This window comes from Mus caroli, unplaced genomic scaffold (genome assembly GCF_978045245.1).
Source record: "Mus caroli unplaced genomic scaffold, Mus_caroli_1 scaffold_12, whole genome shotgun sequence".
NCBI lineage: Eukaryota > Metazoa > Chordata > Mammalia > Rodentia > Muridae > Mus > Mus caroli.
In genome coordinates, this window is record NW_028227267.1 from 42,602,649 (window position 1) to 42,624,237 (window position 21,589).

The 21,589-nt window shown below is 42.9% G+C and overlaps 2 protein-coding genes across 2 annotated transcripts in view; one reads left to right on the plus strand and one right to left on the minus strand.

Annotated features, from left to right (window-relative positions):
• Positions 1–216: 216 nt before the first annotated feature.
• Positions 217–668, minus strand: LOC147001802 (small nuclear ribonucleoprotein F-like). Its single transcript, XM_085828965.1, has 2 exons — positions 613–668; positions 217–412 (listed from the first exon to the last, which is right to left on the minus strand). The coding sequence occupies exons 1-2, from the start codon at positions 666–668 to the stop codon at positions 217–219; spliced, it is 252 nt and encodes an 83-aa protein (XP_085685091.1).
• Positions 669–1,782: 1,114 nt separating this feature from the next.
• Positions 1,783–21,589, plus strand: part of Atg14 (autophagy related 14) — a 32,613-nt gene continuing 12,806 nt past the window's right edge. Inside the window, exons 1-4 of the mRNA XM_021181632.2 lie at positions 1,783–2,014; positions 14,867–14,929; positions 16,757–16,799; positions 21,377–21,458. Coding sequence (XP_021037291.1) covers positions 1,794–2,014; positions 14,867–14,929; positions 16,757–16,799; positions 21,377–21,458 — 409 coding nt within the window. The 5' untranslated portion in view covers positions 1,783–1,793. The remainder of the gene's footprint in view (positions 2,015–14,866; positions 14,930–16,756; positions 16,800–21,376; positions 21,459–21,589) is intronic.

Genomic DNA, 21,589 nt, shown 5'->3' on the forward strand with positions numbered 1-21,589 from the left:
GGACACCCTGATGAAACCATCCTTGAGAATCATTGGTTCAACTGGACCTGCAGCCTCACTTCTGTTCCCTTCTATGGTTTAGAGGCATATCAAAAATTTTTTTCTGATATAAACCTCCTCTTTCTGAAGGATCTTTTTTTTTTTTTTTTGAAAAAAAAAAAAAAACCCAAATCTTTATTGTATAGAATATATATATATATATAATCCTCCAAAATGCTATTCTCTCATTTCCCCATCTTCCTCTTCTTCTTCAACGCCTCTGATGTAGAGGACATTATTACACCTTATTAGAACTTCACCTAGATGTCCAGACAACTCCCCATCTATGTATTCTTCTGTATTTGCAAGCTGCATGTTCATGTAGCCATCCATGGAGACCAGGTACTCCATGCCCCACTTAAGTTTCACCATCGGGCTGGTGAGATGGCTCAGTGGGTAAGAGCACCCGACTGCTCTTCCGAAGGTCCAGAGTTCAAATCCCAGCAACCACATGGTGGCTCACAACCATCCGTAACGAGATCTGGCGCCCTCTTCTGGAGTGTCTGAAGACAGCTACAGTGTACTTACATATAATAAATAAATAAATCTTAAAAAAAAAAAAGTTTCACCATCACTGGCTTCCCTGTCAGTCCATTGAGAAAAGTCTTGGGATTGAGGGGTAAACTCATCGCGACCACCGGCGAACGCTGCACTCCACTAGCCATCGACCCCACCGCTGCCTGACCAGAGCAGCTGCTGCTACACCCGCGCTAAGAGAAAATCCTTTCTGAAGAATCTTAGGAGGAAATCCTAACTATGGAGTTCAAATTCTCTTAGAACGTGACCCAGAGGATAGGGAAGGACCGAAACCAATAGAACTCAGTTTTCTGGCTGTGCTTACAGCTAGATTTCTGTGATTACACGCTTCTAATCTGTTAGCTCACGTGGCTGCCACAGGAGGACTGGAACTCGAGGGAAATGGAGGCTACGTAGAAGCACTATCCATTAAAACCTGATTTCAAAAACATTTATCGCCGGGCGTGGTGGCGCACGCCTTTAATCCCAACACTTGGGAGGCAGAGGCAGGCAGATTTCTGAGTTCGAGGTCAGCCTGGTCTACAGAGTGAGTTCCAGGACAGCCAGGGCTACACAGAGAAACCCTGTCTCGAAAAACCAAAAAAAAAAAAGAGAGAGAGAGAAAAAGAAAAGATCCCCCCCCCCCCGCCACATTTATCTTTGATTTACACCTTCAGTTTGTTTGTTTTTTTACTGATGTTGGGAGTGTTAGCCTGCTATGGGAGGTTTTTGCTCAACCCTCTCAGGTTATGGAGGTATAGCAATTATATCCCCGAACCAAGACAAAGTCGGGCAGAGGCGTTAAAAGATTTTCTTCAAATTCCACAGCTTTTAAGGAGGAAGGTGAGTCAAACTTCAGTTAGTTTGAGATCCAACTCTCCCAACCTTGCTCCTTGCAGTTTTAGCCCAAAACCTAAAAGTAACCTTAATGAATGAAATGAATTCCCTTGTTCTGTTCCCGCACCTTCACTGAGAATGCTTGGGCACTTATTACTATATTTTGCATAACGTAGAGGCTTCGTTTGGCGCCACTCCAAGGGTTGAACTGCGCAGCCGCCAAGGAGTGTGGGAAGTAGGACAAGAAGATCCCTCATTCCTAGATTCTCCGCCTCTGAGCTCCAGCCCCCACCTCTGGACCGCCCCCGTTCCCGCCCCGGCCCTCAGGCCCCGCCTCCGAGCCCAGGATGCACCTGGATGAAAACAAAATCCCACGTGACTGGCCCTGAGCTCAGATCATCATGGCGTCTCCCAGTGGGAAGGGATCTTGGACGCCCGAGGCTCCTGGTTTTGGGCCGCGGGCGCTAGCACGGGACCTGGTGGACTCGGTGGACGACGCCGAGGGCCTTTACGTGGCTGTTGAGCGGTGTCCTCTGTGCAACACCACTCGCCGGCGGTTGACTTGCGCCAAGTGCGTCCAGAGCGGTGATTTCGTCTATTTCGACGGCCGCGACCGGGAGAGGTACGGCGGCCGGCACGGCCCTATTGTTTCTGCTTCTCTGATTCCTCTGGCCCAGCCACCAGAGGCTGGAGGCTGGACACCCTAGGCCGGGCCCAGGAGCCCTGCGAGTGTGGAAAAGAGAATGGAGCTGCTCTGCGCCGGCGCTTTGTTGCCAATGGCAGGGTGGGGGTGGGTGCCAGGTGAACGTAGGTTGCTGTTCCCCACCACCCACCAGAGTTTCTCTAGGGTCCTCTTGGGTACTTGGGGGAAAGGAAATACAGTCCTTCTGGAGAAGTCTGTGTAGAGGAGTCTTAGTTCTCCCATTCAGAAGCGTGGTTTTACCTTTTCCCGTCTTCAGATATAAATACGTTTTATAGAAGGAATCCGCAGAGAACTAAATTGGTTAGGAGGGCTTGAGCCTTGGTTGTCTGTGTCACAGGTGGATACAGCTCTTTGTGAACGAGGACCAGGACTAGGTTGCTTCCTTCTGTAACCCCAAAGTTGATTTTGTCACTGGGGATACGGGCCTGTGTTTTTTGAGTTGCAAGTCCTTAGTTAAAAGAACTGCGTTTAAGGAAATATTTTGGCTGTCTTTTGAATTAAGATAGTTAGAAAAATGAATGCTTAGCTGAAGAATCTTTGTCTCCTAACTTTTGTTTCAACAATGTAGTTTCAACAATAATAAAATAGGTAACTTTTTAGTATGTGTGTTTGAGACATGAACTGGAGTGCGCAGTTCAACCCTTGGAGTGTCTCATTATGTAGTTCTCTCTGGGTGGCCTGGAACTCACTATATAAATAAGACTTGCCTGGAACTCGGAGAGATCCTTCTGCCTCTGCTTCCTGAGCGCTGGGAAAAGTGTGTGTGCTATTATGTCCAGATAAAACAATTTTTTAGTCCTAAATTTGAAGCATTTATTCTTTTTTTTTTTTTTTTTTAAAGATTTATTTATTTATTATATGTAAGTACACTGTAGCTGTCTTCAGACCCTCCAGAAGAGGGCGCCAGATCTCATTACAGATGGTTGTGAGCCACCATGTGGTTGCTGGGATTTGAACTCTGGACCTTCGGAAGAGCAGTCGGGTGCTCTTACCCACTGAGCCATCTCACCAGCCCGCATTTATTCTTTTACAACAACCCATGCAAGTTATTGCCCGCCGATTACTTGAGGAGACTTATACAAAGTAAATGCCTTGTCCCAAGGCCCCAAACAATTAAAACCCAGACATCCTGGATCCATATACGGGTGCATTTAACTGCAAGACTATGCAACATGTAAATTTTGGGGTTGTTTTAGTGCCCATTATTCCTGTGATCATGAATGGGGCTCATTTCTTTTTCTTCTGAAAATATTGGTGTAACAACATCTTTTTAAGTTCATTGCTGTTTTATGGATCCACATGATGATTTTAGTACGTTATAGCTCTAAAAGTTAAACCAGTTTTGTTTTAAGAAAAAACAAGTAGGAGATAGGAATGTCTCATTGAAATGTCTTATGAAATATTTAGCTTCTACATTTTCCTATTTTTTTAAAGATTTATTTATTTTATGTATATGAGTACACTGTTGCTGTCTTCAGACACACCAGAAGAGGGCGCCAGATCTCATTACGGATGGTTGTGAGCCACCATGTGGTTGCTGGGAATTGAACTCAGGACCTTCGGTATAGCAGTCAGTGCTCTTAACCACTGAGCCATCTCTCCAGCCCACATTTTCCTATTTTTATTCTTGTAATTTCAGTACTATCTAGATGCTGAAGACTGCCACTTTTTTTTGGGGGGGGGGGGTGTTTGCGGCAGGGTTTCTCTGTATAGCCCTGGCTATCCTGGAACTCACTTTGTAGACCAGGCTGGCCTTGAACTCAGAAATCCGCCTGCCTCTGCCTCCTGAGTGCTGGGATTAAAGGCGTGCGCCACCACGCTTGGCTTGAAGACTGCCACTCTTGAATACCCAACCCAGATGAGCATGCTATCCAGTATCTGTGTTTGACTTTAACTCCTTTTGTCTCCTGTTTGTGATTGTAATCACTATTTTTTAAAATTTTTTTAAAAAAGGATTTATTTATTTAATGTATGTGAGTACACTGTCACTCTCTTCAGACACAGCAGAAGAGGGCATCAGATCCCATTACAGATGTTGTGAGCCACCATATGGTTGCTGGGAATTGAACTCAGGACCTCTGGAAGAGCAGTCAGTGCTCTTAACGGCTGAGCCATCTCTCAAGCCTTGTAGTAATCACTATTTTAACGTGGCAATCTGAACTCCTAGTTTTATATTAATAAATGTGTTTTTCACATCATCTCAATACAGTAAATTGCAATACCCTCCTTTTATTCAGACTGAAAAAACCTTCAGTAAGCAACCATATCTGATCTCATCAGCAGATTCTATCTCTTCAAAGTTTCACCTAAATCTGAGCCTTTCCTCGTTATGCAGTTTAATCTCCAAGAGGATTATTGCTTCCCATCCCCTTCTTGTGAGTGTAATTAACATGTTACACAGGTAACTTCTGTCTTAGTTAGGGTTTTACTGCTGTGAACAGACACCATGACCAAGGCAAGTCTTATAAAAAACAACATTTAATTGGGGCTGGCTTACAGATTTAGAGGTTCAGTCCATTATCATCAAGGTGGGAGCATGGCAGTATCCAGGAAGGCATGGCGCAGGAGGAGCTGAGAGTTCTATGTCTTCATCCAAAGGCTGCTAGCCCTAAGACTCCTTTTGTTATTACTTACAATCCACTGGTTACTAAAGCCAAAAGTCTGAGTTTTTTTGAACTTTACTTTTTTTCTCTAACTCAAGGCAGCAGCCAGTTTAATTCAGTTCAACCCCAGAGAATATCTTGAGTCTGTCTGTTTACCATCCCTCATTCCTAGATTGGGGGCTGGAGAAATGGCTCAGCAGGTAAGAGCACTGACTTCTCTTCCGAAGGTCCTGAGTTCAAATCCCAGCAACCACATGGTGGCTCACAACCACCAGGTCTATGTAGTCACATGTAATCCTGTCTAATATGCATACATAGCCACCCTTGATTTTTCACCTTTAGAAAAGTAGGCAAGATCACATCAACCTGTTACTTACACCCTTCTCTTGCTTTCGACTGCAGTTATAATACTGCCTACTTATTTTACCTCTTGCCTACTTAGTTTTGGTTTTTCCTCCCTTACCCATATTCCTTCTCCCTTATACTTGAACCTTTCTGTTATTAATATTCTTCCACGATCATAGGTCATATCATGAGCTTTGTCACCCTCCACTGCATTTCCTAAAGCCTCTTTTGCCCCCAACCCCGTGGACTCCTTTCCAGTTTTCTGGTCTGAGCCGGAAGTAATTCACAGAGACAGACAGAGACAGAGACAGAGACAGACAGGGAAACTAGGGTCTGTATATGAGTGAGAATATGTTGTATTAGTCTTTGTGAACCAGTGTTAACTCATTTAATACTACATTCCATCTATTTTCCTGATAATTTCATTTTATTTGTGGCCGAATAAAATTCCACCGTGCATATGCAGTACATTTTTATTATTATCTCTTGGTGGACATCAAGCATGCTCACCTGAAGTTAAATGTCCCTTCTGATCTTCCCTGAAAGACTCTCCATCATTGCTGCCTCGGCACTTGGTGCATTTTGCGGTGGGATAATGCCTCCTACATGTGTAATGTTATTCGAGTAAAACGCCAGCATCCAAATTGTCTTTCCCTGAAGGCACAGCTTCTTGTTCTGTCATATCATCAGCTCAGTGATACAGGCATAGCTCATAAGCATGGTCAAGGAGGTAGGTGCTCCTTTCCAAACAGTGCTGTAAGTGTGGCTAATGTTTACCTGGTATGTATGTGCAAAGCCTTCCTCTGACCCCCCAGCATTGCAAACTCAGAAGCACAATCTTACATAGGAAGTTGTGGCTAACTCTGAGTATTAAGATGAGTTTTCTGGAGAGGGATGCTCTTATAGTGTATCTATTTTCCTAACAAAGCAGAAAAATGAAGAACAAGTAAGTATCTCAGCCATTTACACCTTAGAGGACCACCACAGTGGTCACTCATCCTCCCCTTTCCTGAACTATGCGTGCCTTCAGAAGCTATTTGTCAGCCTTCTTTCCAGAACATTACCCAGTGTCTAATAGGATGAAAGAATCTCTTCAGACCCGAGAGCTAGCCACTTTTTAGAGCTCCAGTTGGATGTCAGTACATGGCTCAACTCCCCTAGTAAATTGCTGAGGAGGAAGGCTGCCCTGCTCTCAAGCATTTAACTCATCCTGGCAGCCCTTGAACTTCAAGAGCAAAGGTTGCTTGTGCTACTGTCTCATTTATAAATAATTCTGCAGTCTGCTTGCCTTTCAACTCCTTTTACTTTTACTTCATGGAAACCTCTCTCTGACTGGAAATAAAGCCTGGAGCCTCACAGCACCATTGCACCCTGGGTTAACCTAGACTAGCTGAAGAGGTGGCAGCTCAGGGAAAACTAGATAATGAAGTAGTCAGTGTCAAAATGAGGTTATTCGGAAGAACTTTGTGTCATGTCGTTTTGGTTTTGGGGGATGACCTGGCACTATGTAGCCCAGGCTAGTCTTGAATTTGGGTAATCCTCCCATCTCAGCCTGCCAAGTGCTGGGGTTCTGGGGTTGTAGGCATTAGCCGTAAAACCCAGCTGAGGTGTCTTTAGATACTGTTGGGGATGGTGTGAATTCAACAGACATAGAAACACTTCTTATATTTTTTTTCTTTTTGTCCAGGATGCTGTCAGTCTCCTCTCCGCCTGTCTCTTGTTTAAAGCAGCAGCTGTTTTCTTCTCTTCCATCTGAACTTTAACCCCCCTGTTCATAGGAACAGAGAGGAGCATATTTCTGCTTGTCATCCCTGAGGTGGGAAGCAGTTCTTCCAGCAGAGTCCCTGTGTCCCGTACTGCTGGATGTTTATGCTGTCTTAACAGGAGCCCAATTCTTCTGGATTATTCTTTACCTAACTCTCAAAATAGCACTGTTACACAATAGAAAACTGTCAGGTTGTGTAATCTCTTTCCTCAAATCCAGGAAACACTTGTTGATTGCTTCATGGTAGGTAGATGACTGGGAGTTGGAAAGTTGATCTGGGCAGCTGGGGGTCTGCCTGATGTGTTAGAAGCCAGGGTTTTCCTAGTGTGCAATAGAGAGAAAGAAAGACCATTTTCTGGCCATATGATACGATGAGGCTTCAGCGTTTCTTAGGAACAGTTGTTCTCTTCACCAATGATTTAGAAATACATGGTTGTATCTTTTACTCAGAAGCAGAAATATAGGACTGTGGAAATTGAGCTGGGTTTAGGGGATAAGGAAAAAGTTTAGATGTTACCATAGGTTTCAAGGGAAATGCATGGCAAAAGTGCATTTAGATGCCTCTGTTTTTCCCCCAGTATCTTTTTGGTTGTCTATGTCCTGTGGAAATGGTTTCCGGGGTATCAGATGACTGGCTGAACAGGAAAGAATATATATTTGTAAGACTTTTCTCTAAAAATTATTTTTCATATGTGTATAGGTATTTTGCCAGAATGTATGTTTGTGCACCTTGTGCGTGCCTGCTGGCCTCAGAGGTCAGAAAAGGTGTGAAATCCTCTGACTGTGAGCCACTGAGTGAGTGCTGGGACTCGGACCTGGATCATCTGGAAGAGCAGACGGAGCTTTTAACCTCAGAGGCATCTCAACTGATGCTGCTAATACAGTTTTGTTGTTGACTGTAGATAAATGCAGCCAGTATTGTAGAGATTTAGTTACAGGAAGACCTAGAAAGCTTTGGTTATAATGGAAAAGAACTCTCTTGTCTTGAGAGTTCAGTACTATAGGCAGCTGAAGCTGAAGATATCAGTCTTTTTTTACTGTATGAGTTTGTCCTTCTAGACCCCTAGCTACTATCCCATACAGCTTTTAATATCCCATACAGCTTTTAATATCCCATACAGCTTTTAATATCCCATACAGCTTTTAATGATATTCCAGCAGCCGATACAGAGTTGCTGAGAAAACACAGCTTTTTTTTTTTCGGTAATCATACCTTTTAGAATTTATAAAAGGCTATCCTATTTTTTGTCACACTATGCCCTCTCAAAATTTGAATTTATTTTAAAGATGAGGAACCAGGCTCAGAGGTGGTGGACGACCTTAACTGTGTTTTCTATGTGTAAATAAAACAGCATGTGTAAAACAGGAAAGAAAGTTTCAATTTTCATAGAGAGATTTGAGATGTGTCTAAAAGGTCACAAACATTTTAATGAGTTATCTAAAGTATAGCCAGAAGAGCCAGTACCCCAGGCTTGTCTACCTGCCACTGTGTGATGATTGCTGGTGAGCAGGGCTCCTCTCACCTCCAGACTGCTCCATCTGCTACTTTACACCCCAGGCCCAACATTCCAAAGATTTCTCTCCATATGCCAAGATTTCTACCCTGTGTTTTCAAAGCCTGTCATAATCAAATCTCTCTAAAGCACCAGAGTATTGCACTCTTGATGAAAAAATAGACGATGATCATGAAGCTCGTCTGGGGTTTGCTGTACTCTGTTGATAGATAGGACAGACTCTGAGTAGATGTAATGATACTGTGCACTCTTAGTTAGTGCTTACCTGAGCATGGTAGGGCAGTGCTGGCATGGCTGGGAGGGCAAGGTTTTCATGTAGAAATTACCAGAGTGCTTTAGGGGTCAAGACTGTAGGAATTCAGAGATATTAGTGGGTGTTTTAGACTAGACTGGTCTTTTGCTCAGAGCCAGGTAAAAGCACCTAGCTCCAGGCTGATCTAGAATCTTGAGACTGAGCATGTCAGTTCTGCTAACAGTCAGTCTTTTTGTCCCATGCTTGAGAGTGTGCTGAGGCTGATCTGCCTGGAGTGAGCACTTGCAGGTCACGTCAGTGGCTCCTCCTCTGAAGGTAACTCCAGCACAGCTTGCTGATGCACAGACAATATAAAGCAGAAATCAAGTATTCTGAATCATCATACATGAGTGTAAAAGGTACCTTTTAGAAAGAAAGTGTAAATCTGGCATTTGAACATTGAAGATGGTGATCTCAAACATCAGAGCTGCTTTGTGATAGATGAGGTGGGGAGTCTACCTCTCTTGTCAAGGGAGACCACGGGACACATGATGTTTTGCAGATCTTAAGTTTTTGTACCTAATAATGTCTTCCAAGTTAATGTACAGAATGTCTGTTTATCTCTCTCTCTCTATTTATCTCTATCTCTCTATCTCTGTTTTGGATTTTTTGAGACAGGGTTTATCTGTAGCTCTGGCTGCCACAGAAGAATTTAAGAAACAACAGTCTGCCGGGGCCTAGCAAACACAGAAGTGGATGCTCACAGTCAGCTATTGGATAGATCACAGGGCCCCCAATGGAGGAGCTAGAGAAAGTACCCAAGGAGCTAAAGGGATCTGCAACCTTATAGGTGGAACAAGATTATGAACTAACCAGTACCCCGGAGCTCTTGACTCTAGCTGCATATGAATCAAAAGATGGCCTAGTCGGCCATCACTGGAAAGAGAGACCCATTGGACTTGCAAACTTTATATGCCCCAGTACAGGGGAACGCCAGGGCCAAAAAGTGGGAGTGGGTGGGTAGGGGAGTTGGGGGAGGAGGGTATGGGGGACTTTTGGGATAGCATTGGAAATGTAAATGAGGAAAATACCTAATTAAAAAAAAAAAAAAACAGGCGGCTGGTGAGATGGCTCAGTAGTTAAGATCGTCGACTGCTCTTCCAAAGGTCCTGAGTTCAGATCCCAGCAACCACATCGTAGCTCACAACCATCCCTAACAAAATCTGATGCTCTCTTCTGGAGTGTCTGAAGACAGCCACAGTGTACTTACATATAATAAATAAATAAATAAATATTAAAAAAAAAACAACAGTCAATTTAAAGGAGTAATTTCTTTTAACGGAATATACCCTAAAAATGTAAGTAAGGAGGAATGTAATAAATAAATATCTGAAGCTGAGAATATAGACCTGTCATACTTGGCTTTAGAAAGTCATTTTTAAGCCCAGTGTGGTTGCCCACACTGTTAATCTCAGCACTAGGGAGGCAGAAACAGATGTTGAAGGATATTTGATCACATTGTAGACCCAGAGATTGTGAACTGGTATGGCTCAGCTTTTGGTCCTAGAGCTTCCTGTTTACTGTAAACAAGTAGTTGTGGTGTGGCTTAGCCCTTGCACAAACCTTTAAGAGCTAAATAAAGTCAATCCTAGGTCAAGAGGCAGAGCAAGCAACCAGCCAACAGGGAGTGACCACAAGGAAGGAGAATGGAGGAATGTTGAGTTAGAAGGGCATTTCAGACAGGGTGGAGAAGGAAGAACTTGCTCCTTCTGAGAGAGTAGGAAGGTCAGCTGGGTGCTTTCTCTGCTCTCTGAGCTGGCAGGCTTTCACCACTGTGTCTGGCTCCTGGGTCTCCATTTGGTAAAATAGAGAGGCTGGGATTTAGTTCTTCAAAGCAACAGATGGATTTCTGTGAGTTCAGGTCAAGGCAGAAGGTATAATGTTTGTAAAGACTGAACTGTGTTGTACATCTGTCCTGTTACTGGTGGTAGTGAGCTTTTGGGAGGAGCAGTGTGCTTATCAGTAAGGGCTTATGTAAGCAGCTTTATGCTAGTCAGCTATGAAGAATGAGATAGCTCTTGGTATGTTTGCAGTGGGGAAAGATACAAGATAATCTGTGGTACTAATTTAGTCAGGGTTTTATTGCTGTGAAGAAACGCTGTGGCCAAGGCAATTGTTTGTTTTTTGTTTTTGTTTTTGTTTTTCGAGACAGGGTTTCTCTGTATCGCCCTGGCTGTCCTGGAACTCACTCTGTAGACCAGGCTGGCCCTGAACTCAGAAATCCACCTGCCTCTGCCTCCCAAGTGCTGGGATTAAAGGTGTGCGCCACCACGCCCGGCTAAGGCAATTCTTTAATGGGTGATGGCTTACAGTTTCAGAAATTCAGTTGATGATCATCATGGTGGGAAGCATGGCCTCATGCCAGCTGCTGACATGGTGCTGGAGAAGCTGAGAGTTCTGCATCTTGATCCAAAGGCAGCCGGGAGAAGGCTGCCTTCACACTGGGTGGAGCTTGATCATAGCCTCAACGCCCCACTAACCACTACACTAACCAACTTGCAAAACAGTGCATAAAATAGGAATCCACCTTCCTCACATCCATTATAACACAAAAGATAAACCATTAAGATTTCTTTGAATGTGGTGATTGCTTTTCTTTTCACATCTTTCTTGGAAACCATATGGTGTAATGAATCCATTTCTTTGAGCAGTGGAGTAGAGGATGGATGAGTGTATGAGAAAGCAACTGCATGCAGCCATCCTGTCCCCGCCGCTGCTTTGTTCTTTCATGAAGGCGATCATAGCATAACTCATCAAGTATTTGGGTTGTTACTGTTGTTTGGTCTATTATTCCTGCTGTCATCTGTAAAGGTTTTATTGTACTGGGTGTTTGCTTGTTTGTTTGTTTGTTTTATTTACCTTTTGGAAGAAAGCCCATGAGACTCAACCAGCACAATATAGACTTTCTGGTCTATATTGGAAATATAGTTTGTTTGTTATATCACGTTGTTATTGTTGTTTGTGGAGACAGGGTTTCTCTGGGTAGTCCTGACTGTCCTGGAACTCAGTCTATATACCAAGCTAGTCTCGAATCGCTGCTGCGATTGTTACCTCATTATTATAGCTTATGAAAGCATGATTTTTATCCTCCACACCAGTTTTCTGCCTAGTTTGAGGACCTCGTGGGTTTGAAGTAAGTTCCTGTTGCTCTGTTGAGGTCAAAGCCAATAATACCAATTTAGTTTCAGTCTTCCTCTCCCCAAATCTTGCCCTATAGTCTATACTCTGGATCCTCCTGCCTCAGTCACCTGGGTGAGTCAGGGTTACAGGCATGCACTACCGTGCCTAGCTTACTGTCCCATGTAAGGCAGGGGAAACATGAAGACATAGGTCTGTAGAATGTACAGCAGTTCTTGGAACTCTAAAGGATGCATTTTCTGTGTTGTAGGTACATGGTAAATGCCTGCTTTTTTGCTGAATCCGGGCTTGGTTTCTGAGTTATAACATGCAATTTTGCATCGTTATTACTGGACACTCCAGTGCTTCCCGTAGAAATGTCTGTATCGATAGGGCTATTCTGCGGAGTTTATTTAACTTGTTATGTATATATATGTAAAGTTGCCGCCTTTGCTTAGTTGTTTAGTATATGTTATATATTTTCTTTTCTTTTTATTTTTGGTTTTTTAAGACAGGGTTTCTCTGTATAGCCCTGACTGTCCTGGAGCTCACTTTGTAAACCAGGCTGGCCTTGAACTCAGAAATTCGCCTGCCTCTGCCTCCCAAGTGCTGGGATTAAAGGCATGTGCCACCACGCCCGGTATGTTATATATTTTCAGTGCTACACTCTAAGGTCATGATTAAATCATGTTACATTGTCCATTTAGAACAGTTCTTCTCAAATTGTGGGAAGGAACCCCTTTAGGGAATTGAACAACCCTTTCACAGGGTCACCCAATACCACCTGCATATCAGATATTTACATAACTATAACAATAGCAAATTATAGTTATGAAGTAGCGATGAAAATAATTTTATAGTTGGGGTCATCACAACATGAGGAGCTGTAGTAAAGGGTCACAGCATTAGGAAAGTTAAGAAGTACTGATTTTGAGGTAAGTTTCTGTTAGGTTTTAAACATCAGACTATAGAGTGTATTTTAGAGAGAGCTTTTTGTTTGCATTGATAGTTCCCCTCCTGGTGGTAGTCGCTCTGTCCCATGTGTTTGCTTATGCTGGGGTTTCAGGAGACTCACACCATGGTAGCTGCTTTTTGTTCATTCTCTAATTGTTTCGTTCACAAATCCTAATTGCACAACAAGCCACAGGTGTCCAGATAGTGTCAATCTCTGTGAACTCATTGACAGTTCTAAACATTGCACCAAATGGCTGTAGAAATATTCTTTCAAGTGTAGGTGAAACTTTCACAAATAGGACAAATGTAGATCTTAACGTCTCATAGAGTATAGACTATAATATTACTATAGATTATAATATTAAATACTGTCTAATATTATTTAAATAAGCATATACATAGATTATAATAATATTAAATTAGAAAATAGTAATAAGTCTTAACTGCACTTGGGAGTCAGAGGCAGGTGGATCTCTGTTGTCAATTCCTGGCCAGCCAGGGCTATGTAATAAGATCCTATCTCAAAACCAAGCAAACAAAAAAAGCAATAAGAAGCTACTTAAAATTCTTACAAATATGGAAACCACAATGACACTTCTAAATAATTATGGGGCAAAGAAATTTCAAACTAATTATAAAAAAAATACATGTTTATCAGAAATTGTAGGCTTCGACTGAAGTGACTGAGAGGGGGCATTTACAGTTTCATATTCTATTAAAAAGTACTCTCAACAACATGGTCAGAACTAAAGATTGTAGTGTGAAATGAAAGAAGCCGGGTGTAAATAGAGACGTACCCTACAGTCTTACTTGCATGTGTGATCTAAAAGAGTTGGTCTCAGTCAACCGTCTGTGATGGTTACAGGGCCAAGGAGGAGGGAGAGTAGTGAAAGCTTGGTCAGTTACCGCCAGGTAAGAGCTGCAAGTCCTGCTGTGAAGTAGAATGACTATAGATAGTTGCTTTTAAAAGTCTTTTTAAAAGACTTCAATTATCTGTACCATAAGACTCGATAAATGTTTGGGAGATTGATATGCCCAAGCAAATGTAAACATGACACAATCCATTTATGTATGACAACATCACATTTTTTAAATTAAAAAATGTTTTAGATTTATGTATTTTGTGAATATGAGCCACATGTCTATATGTTTCTGATGTGTGTTCCTGGTGTATGTGTGTAGGTTAGAAGAGGGCTTTGGACCACCGGGAACTCGACACATAGGGTTGTGAACTGCCATGTGGGTGCTTGGAATTAAACCTGAGTCCTGCAAGAATAAATGCTTAACCATTGAGCCAGCCCTGATTTTTAATTTTTAATATGTCAAATAAATTTTAAATTAAGAGAGAGGTAAGTTATTCTAAATTGCCACTTTAACCTAAACACTAAATTCAAATATATAGCCAGAAGACCAACACACCTAGAAAAACAGTTAGCAGTGGTGTGATACGCCTTTCTTCCCTATTTTGTAAGCTTCCAGTGGAAATGAATCTACTTTACAAGTTGTAAATATTCAGCCAGGCACTGGTGCACACAACTGTAATCCCAGTGCTCGAAAGGCAGAGGCAAGTGGATCTCAATAAATTCCAAGCCATCCTGGTCAACATAGCAAGCTCCAGGAAAGGGAGGACTATAGATCCTTTCTCAAAAGTCAAAACAGAACAGAAGTTGTAGGGACTCAATTTGTAGAGGAAAGCAGGATTAAATTAAGTTTGGCAATTATGATTCTTTACATAATGAAAGCCTCAACTACTTTGATTCGAGTTCCCATTAATGGTGCTGTGCACAGTCATGTGTTCTTTGGGAGGCAGAGACAGGCAGCTCCCTCAGAATTCAAGCCCAGCCTGGTCTGTATAGGGAAATCGAGGTCAGCCAGGGATACAGAATGTCTCAAAAACAACAAAAGTTCATGTTAGTATTCTGCTGTGTGTATTTTGGGAAACAGGTACAGGACAGAATCTACAAACACTGGAGTGAGGAAAGAGCTTTCGACCTGACAACTTGTTTAGATACCTGGTGGTGAGCAGGGTGTGCACCCGTTTAGTTTACTTCCCGGATTCTAGGCATTTCCCTAGGAATTTGAGGAAGTGGTCAGCCCGGGAATTGATGGAATCTCATTAACCTGGGGCCGGTGGAGGACATGCAAATAAACCAAGGTTTGGTTTGGTTTTGTTTTAAACAGGTTTATTGACAAGAAGGAAAGACTAAGTCAACTTAAGAACAAGCAAGAAGAATTTCAGAGAGAGTAAGTCTTTAGTCTTTTAATTTGTACAAGTTTGTCTCTTTCCACTTGTTTAATCTGTTGCTTCTGTGTGCAGATTTGTGAATCACCACCCCATTTAGCAGACTATCTTTTTTTGTTGTTGTTTTTTTGTTTTTGTTTTTTTTTTTTTTTTTGGTTTTTTTGAGACAGGGATTCTCTGTGTAGCCCTGGCTGTCCTGGAACTCACTCTGTAGACCAGGCTGGCCTTGAACTCAGAAATCCGCAGCAGACTATCTTTTAAAGTTTAGGTCACTGTGTGGAATATCAGATTTACAGTGTGGGGAAAGAAATCATGTCAGAGAAATAAATCAGGAGAGAAGATCAAGTTTCTAGAAAATCCTGGCCTAAGACCTGCAGTCTTTTCTGCAGTAATCACAAGTGGTTTGGACAGATGAGTCACTCACTTGGCCCTGCTCACTGAATGCCAGTGGACCTACACCAGTAGGCTTTCTGAGACCTAAGTTAGGGTTCACACAGGTCCCATTGGCCCTCACAGCTCCCAGTCATAGTTGGGAATTGGTAAATGGCAATGTATCTTTTGGTAGTTTAGAGCAGTAAAGTCCAGCAGTCTGTATTACAATTCAGTAGCTGAGATAGATTTTTTTAAATGTTTTTTTAAGATATATACACCATTGCAGTCTTCAGACACACCAGAAGAGGGCATCAGACCCCATTTTAGATGGTTGGGGTTTTTTTTGGTTTTTTGAGACAGGGTGTCTCTGTGTAGCTCTGGCTGTTCTGGAACTCACTCTGTAGACCAGGCTGGCCTCGAACTCAGAAATCCACCTGCCTCTGCCTCCAAAGAGCTGGGACTAAAGGCGTGCGCCACCACACCCGGCTAGGATGTTTTAAGATGCAGATTCTTGGACTCCTAGCCTCTGACACAGTGATGTAGTAAGTCTAGGGTAAGGCCCAGGACTGAGTTGTTAGTTGGCCCCTTATGACATTTTTTACCTTCGATATAAGTTTAAGAATTTCTGTAGAGAGCTGGACAGATGGCTCTGCCTCTAAGAGGGCCGACCGCACTTCCAGAAGTCCTCTGAGTTCAATTCTTAGCAACCACATGGTGGCTCACAACCATCTGTAATGGGATCTGATGCCCTCTTCTGGTGTATCTGAAGGGAGCAATGGTGTACTCGTATTTATAAAATAAATAAATCTTTAAAAAAACAAAAAGAATTTTTGTTGACCCTTCTGTCCTAAACTGACCTGGTAGCTCTCCTGTGGTGCCTGGTGGCCTTTGGTCCTTACTACAGCTGTTCTTAGCCAGGGGTGGCAGTATGCAGAAGACTGAGTTCCAGATTAACCTGGGCACATAGCAAGAGCCAGTTTTGAAAAAAAAAACAAAAGCAAAAACTAGGCAGGCCTGGAGAGATGGGTCAGCCTTCCAGAGGCCCTGGGTTTCATTCCTGGCATCCCCGTGGAAGCTCAGCAACAGCCTGCAACTCCGACTCCAGGAGACTGGCCTGATGCCCTCATCTGGCATTTCCTCAGGCCCAGGTACACCCATGGCGCATAGACATACACATGTAGACAGAACACCTGTATACATAATACAGAATTTTTTTGTTTTTGTTTTTTGTTTTTCAAGACAGGGCTTCTCTGTATAGCCCTGGCTGTCCTGGAACTCACTCTGTAGACCAGGCTGGTCTCGAACTCAGAAATCCTCCTGCCTCTGCCTCCAGAGTGCTGGGATTAAAGGCGTGCGCTACCACGCCCAGCCAATGCAGAATTTTAAAAAAATATTTATATCTTTTGAGCTTTATAAGACTGTCAGTAAGGGTTTCCATCTGTCTCTTTCCCATACAGAGTACTAAAAGCTATGGAAGGAAAGCGGCTTACAGATCAGTTGGTAAGTCCCAAGAAGTATTTAAGCTAATTTTCTTCGTATATGAGGGTGCATATTTTTTAGATTGGTGGCACTTAAAGAAATAATTCTTTAATTTAGTTTTTCACCACATTTGACACCCTGGTGTTTAAATTTATTTGTAGTATGGCCTTCTAAACTTTACATGGAGATATGCCAAATGGAATAGCCAATTAAATTATACAACTATCATAAAGGATAATTATACAAATCTGCTCTTGGCAAACTAATATAAAACCTATAGAGCAATCGTTTTGTAACGATTACTCATAATAAACACATGATTAAATGTAAAATACTAAAGATTTAGCAAGAGCTGTGCATGGGTCTGCGTGCCTGGAATCCGAGTTTTTGGGAGGGGATGATAAGAGGGTTGGGGCTTGGAGCCAGCTGGACCTACATGAGATTACAGCTTCTAATGAGGTTGTTAGGGCCTTTAGAAGCCATAGACAAAAGCATTTTGGCATAGTAAACTAATTTAAAAGCTTTGCACATTAAACAAAATTAACCACTAAGCTGGTGAATGAACACAGGTGTGTAAGTTAAGGGCATTTAACCCCTTTCCCCTGTCTGCAGCATCAGAGACACTTGACTTGGGGATAGTTTGTGCTGCTGACAGAGCACTCCTGTGGTCAACAAGTTCTTCCTAAGAAATGAACACAGGACACGGAGACTTACGGGTAGTAAACTAAAGTTAGTAAAGGCATGCTCTAGGTTCAGGAGTTGAGAAGAAACTGTGGCCTGTGGAGCTAGCTGCCTTTGTCTCAGCGAATCTTATAACTTTGTCCAGTTAATGTGGCAAATCAATTTTAATGGTGTAACAATGTGGTTAGTATATACGTATCCGAAGGAACCGTGTCTGCAGTATGATTTGCAATGAAAAAAGGTAGGCTATGTCACTCCTCTGTGTCTGTCCTTTAAATATATTCTAAATGATAGAGCCGGCCAGGCATTAGCCCTGAAGGGGAGCCTGCTGGAGGACTGCATGCCGACAAAGAAAAGAGCTTAGCCCTCACAAGGTGGAGGGACTCAATACAGTGGCCAACTGTTTTCTGCAGTGTCTAGTGGTTGCATCGTGTATAATTTTATGACAGTTAAAGAATATAAATGACCCATGCTGTGAATATTATAAATAAGATGTTCAGTAAAAAATTTTCTAAAATCTTTCTAACACATCTCAGCCTGACTTAGTGATGCACGGTGGAGAGGCTAAAGCAGGAAGATCATGAGTTTGTAGGTCAGGTTGGACTGTATTATAGCATCGTCCTCACAAGATAAAAGTGGGAGCAGATGTATTAAGGTTCACTAAAGGAACAGAACTGGCTGCTGTGGTCCAGCCAGTCTTAACAGTGGCTGTCCACCAAGTCCGGGAATTCAGTGTTTGTTCAGTCCATGAGGCTGGATGTCTCAGCTGGTCTGTAGTATATGTCAGAATCCTCAGGAAGGGTTCTGATGCTTCTGAAGGAATACCCCAGCAGCAGGGGAGATGACCTTGGCAGTGACAATGAGGACAAGCAGGCATGTCTTTCATACAGAGGGCATGAGGTCAGCCCAGATTTAGGATAGGTCTTCAAACCTCAGATGGTCTGTGTTAAAGCTGGGTCTTCCTACCTGATTCAAATAATCCAGTTAACCAAAGATCCTTCACATGTATGCCCAGTTGCTGGGTTTTTCATTAATTCTGAATGGAGTCAAGTTGACAACGAAGAATAGACATCACAAGTCCACCACCCCTTCCTTGTCAGCTTGACGTACAATCATATTTGCTTATGTCACACTTAATTTCCAAATGAAAACAATAACTAGGTCATAATTATACCTAATGTGATATAAATACCCCATATACAGTTGCAAACACATTGTATATTTTAGGCTAGGTAGCAATTCCCTTGAGGGACATTCTATTAGTATCTCATAACTTAGATATGATAACCATTGATGTTATCTCAATTGATGTTGCATTACATGATAAAGAAAGTCTGTACAAGCACATTCTTAACAAAATATGACAAAATAGCCATGTCAGTTATAACCCACATTGTTGCGGCTGATCAGGTGGCCTTACTTAGCTGGTATTTATTATTACTGTCCTCTACTGCCCAGCCTGTGTCCTCCACCTTCAGCAAGCACCTCAGCAGGTCTTGGTTCTTTTCCTGGAGAGTAACCCGTATTTTCATACCTGAAGAGTCTGTCCCCTTTGTTATCTTGCCTGGTTTGGATTGTTGTAGTTTCCCAGGGCATGGGAGCACCAAGATAAGACCAAAAGGATCTACTGCATTCCCGGCAGATCTCTTTCTTCTGTTGAGGGGAAGCAAACCAGTTTCCCCTTGGAAATCTGGATCGGTCACCCTGCTAACACTGTATTCCTTTCTCTTAGCCTATTGGCTTAAGAGCACCAGAAGCCTGAAGTAGTTAGCAGGACTCTGAGCTTCCAGATCAAGGGAATGTTTGTGGTATCTCCTGGCAGGAATACTCTGCAACCAAAACTTCTGAGCCATGGGAACAGGAAGTAAAAACTTCCTTAGTGGGTCACCAGAACTGAGTGAAACCATCCCCTTCTCCATCCCCGGATTACTGGACTCGTGGATCCTGGCTATGGGAGAAACTGTACCATATATTGAATTCTGATTCAGAGCATTATATTGCCTTCTGAAGAACCCTGGCCCAGCCTTCCAGGCTGCTGTCACCTAAATTGGCGCTGTAACTGTGTCTTCCAAAGACTATTACATCTTTCTATCAGGCTAGCTGATTCAGGATGATGGGAACATGTTAAGACCAGTGAAGTGGGCCAGATGGCTCAGCAGGTAAAGGACGGAATAAGCCTGAGCTGATCTCCACTCCCCACTCCTCCTCTCATCCCCCATCCCTCACATCCACAGGTCAGTGCCTCCATGAGTACTCCATGCCCCACCTCCACACCAGCATTTATAGACAAATAAAAATAAACAGCAACCCCCTGCCATCAGTTCTGCATCTTGTGTCATGGAACTGCTTATGGAAATGTTAACACTGTACATACTTTTTGTTTTTTTGAGACATTTGGTCCCTGGTTGGTGGATAGTTTTGGAAAGATAAGGCGTATGGCCTTGCTGGAGAAGGTGTTATCAGTAAGGGCAGGCTCTTGAGTTTTCAAATGACCCCAGTATCCTCTTTCTCTCTGCCTCATGGTCATGGATAAAGATAGGAGCTCTCCGCTGTTCTTTCACTTCCCATAATGGACTCAGTTTTTTTGTTTTTTAACGATTTGTTTCTTTTTTTTTTTTTTTTTTTTTGGTTTTTCGAGACAGGGTTTCTCTGTGTAGCTCTGGCTGTCCTGGAACTCACTTTGTAGACCAGGCTGGCCTCGAACTCAGAAATCCGCCTGCCTCTGCCTCCCGAGTGCTGGGATTAAAGGCGTGCGCCACCACACAGTATGTGAGTACATTGTTGCTGTCTTCAGACACACCAGAAGAGGGCATCAGATCCCCATTACAAATGGTTGTAAGTCACCATGTGGTTGCTGGGAATTGAACTCAGAACCTTCGGAAGAGCAGTCAGTGCTCTTAACTGCTGAGCCATCTCTCGAGCCCCCACCCCCCAACCCCCACACATAATGGACTCTTAATACTCTGAGACATTAAGTGCTCTCTTTATAAGCTGCCTTGGTTGTGGTGTTTTGTTGCAAAAATAGAAACAGCTTGTTAATGCATAATTATTTTGTATTGTCTCCTTAATCGTAGGTAATTAAAAGTCTAAAAGTATATACAGCTGGGTGTGGTGGCTCACACCTTTAATCCCAGCACTTGGGAGGCAGAGGCAGGCGGATTTCTGAGTTCCAGGCCAGCCTGGTCTACAGAGTGAGTTCCAGGACTCACTGTTTGGACAGTCTGAGCCTGTGGGCCATTCTCATTCACACCACCACGTGTGTCCTATAAGCTGTGATGCTTTATTCACTAGGGAAAGCGGTGCCTGGCTGTACCATTCCTAGTGATGTACAGGGACAGTTTTATGTTTCATGTAATTTTCTGAGTCATGGGAATGTAGACCTAGGTTGGTGCTTTGGTGATGATACAGACATTCTGAATCTGCCCTGTCCTTGTGGGAGCTACTAGGCATGTGTGTTCTTGACCCAATGACATTTGGATAGTATATAGAGAAATTAATCTTTATGTATTTTATGATGGGTTTGAAGCAGAATTTTATATGTAGCTCAGGGTGGCCTTGAAGTCCTGAATGTTCTGTCTCTACATCCCAAAAGCTAGGATTCTAGTTGTATATCCCACATGCAGCTTAGCCAGATTGGTAGGTAGCTATGTACTGGGTAAGGGAAATTTAGAAGCATTTTTCTCTGTGCTCTAACCCGTGAGAAAGATCTACATAAGTTTCTTTTTCATTGATTTCCCAGCAGCTACTGTATGGAACCAGAAAATACGTTCCCCTTTGTAATCTACTGTAGGTCAACACAGTCGTGACAAATGGAGTTACGATAGCTTTTTCTTCGTTGCATCCTAAGGTGCACTGGGAAATCAGGTATATAATCCCATGAGACTGACATTTGTGACATCTGTTGTGTATTTTTTAAGAGATGGAAAATAATGTCATGCAAGATGAGGATTGAACAGCTGAAGCAAACAATATGTAAAGGAAATGAGGAAATGAAGAAAAGTAAGTGATCCCTTCCCTGGGAGTGGTGTGGGGCGGGGGGGGGGGGGAGAGCTGGCGTGGGGTTGGCTAGTTTTCAAATGTTGTGAGTACACACCTTCCTCAAAGGAGCAGGGAGCTGAGACAGCAGGTCT

What these genes read in the sequence shown, in the direction of transcription:
- LOC147001802 (XM_085828965.1), bottom strand. Translation starts at nt 668, where the DNA reads ATGAGTTTACCCCTCAATCCCAAGACTTTTCTCAATGGACTGACAGGG. An exon ending in GGACTGACAGGGAAGCCAGT is followed by an intron (nt 413 to 612) that starts GATGGTGAAACT and finishes TCTCACCAGCCC; the next exon opens with GATGGTGAAACTTAAGTGGG.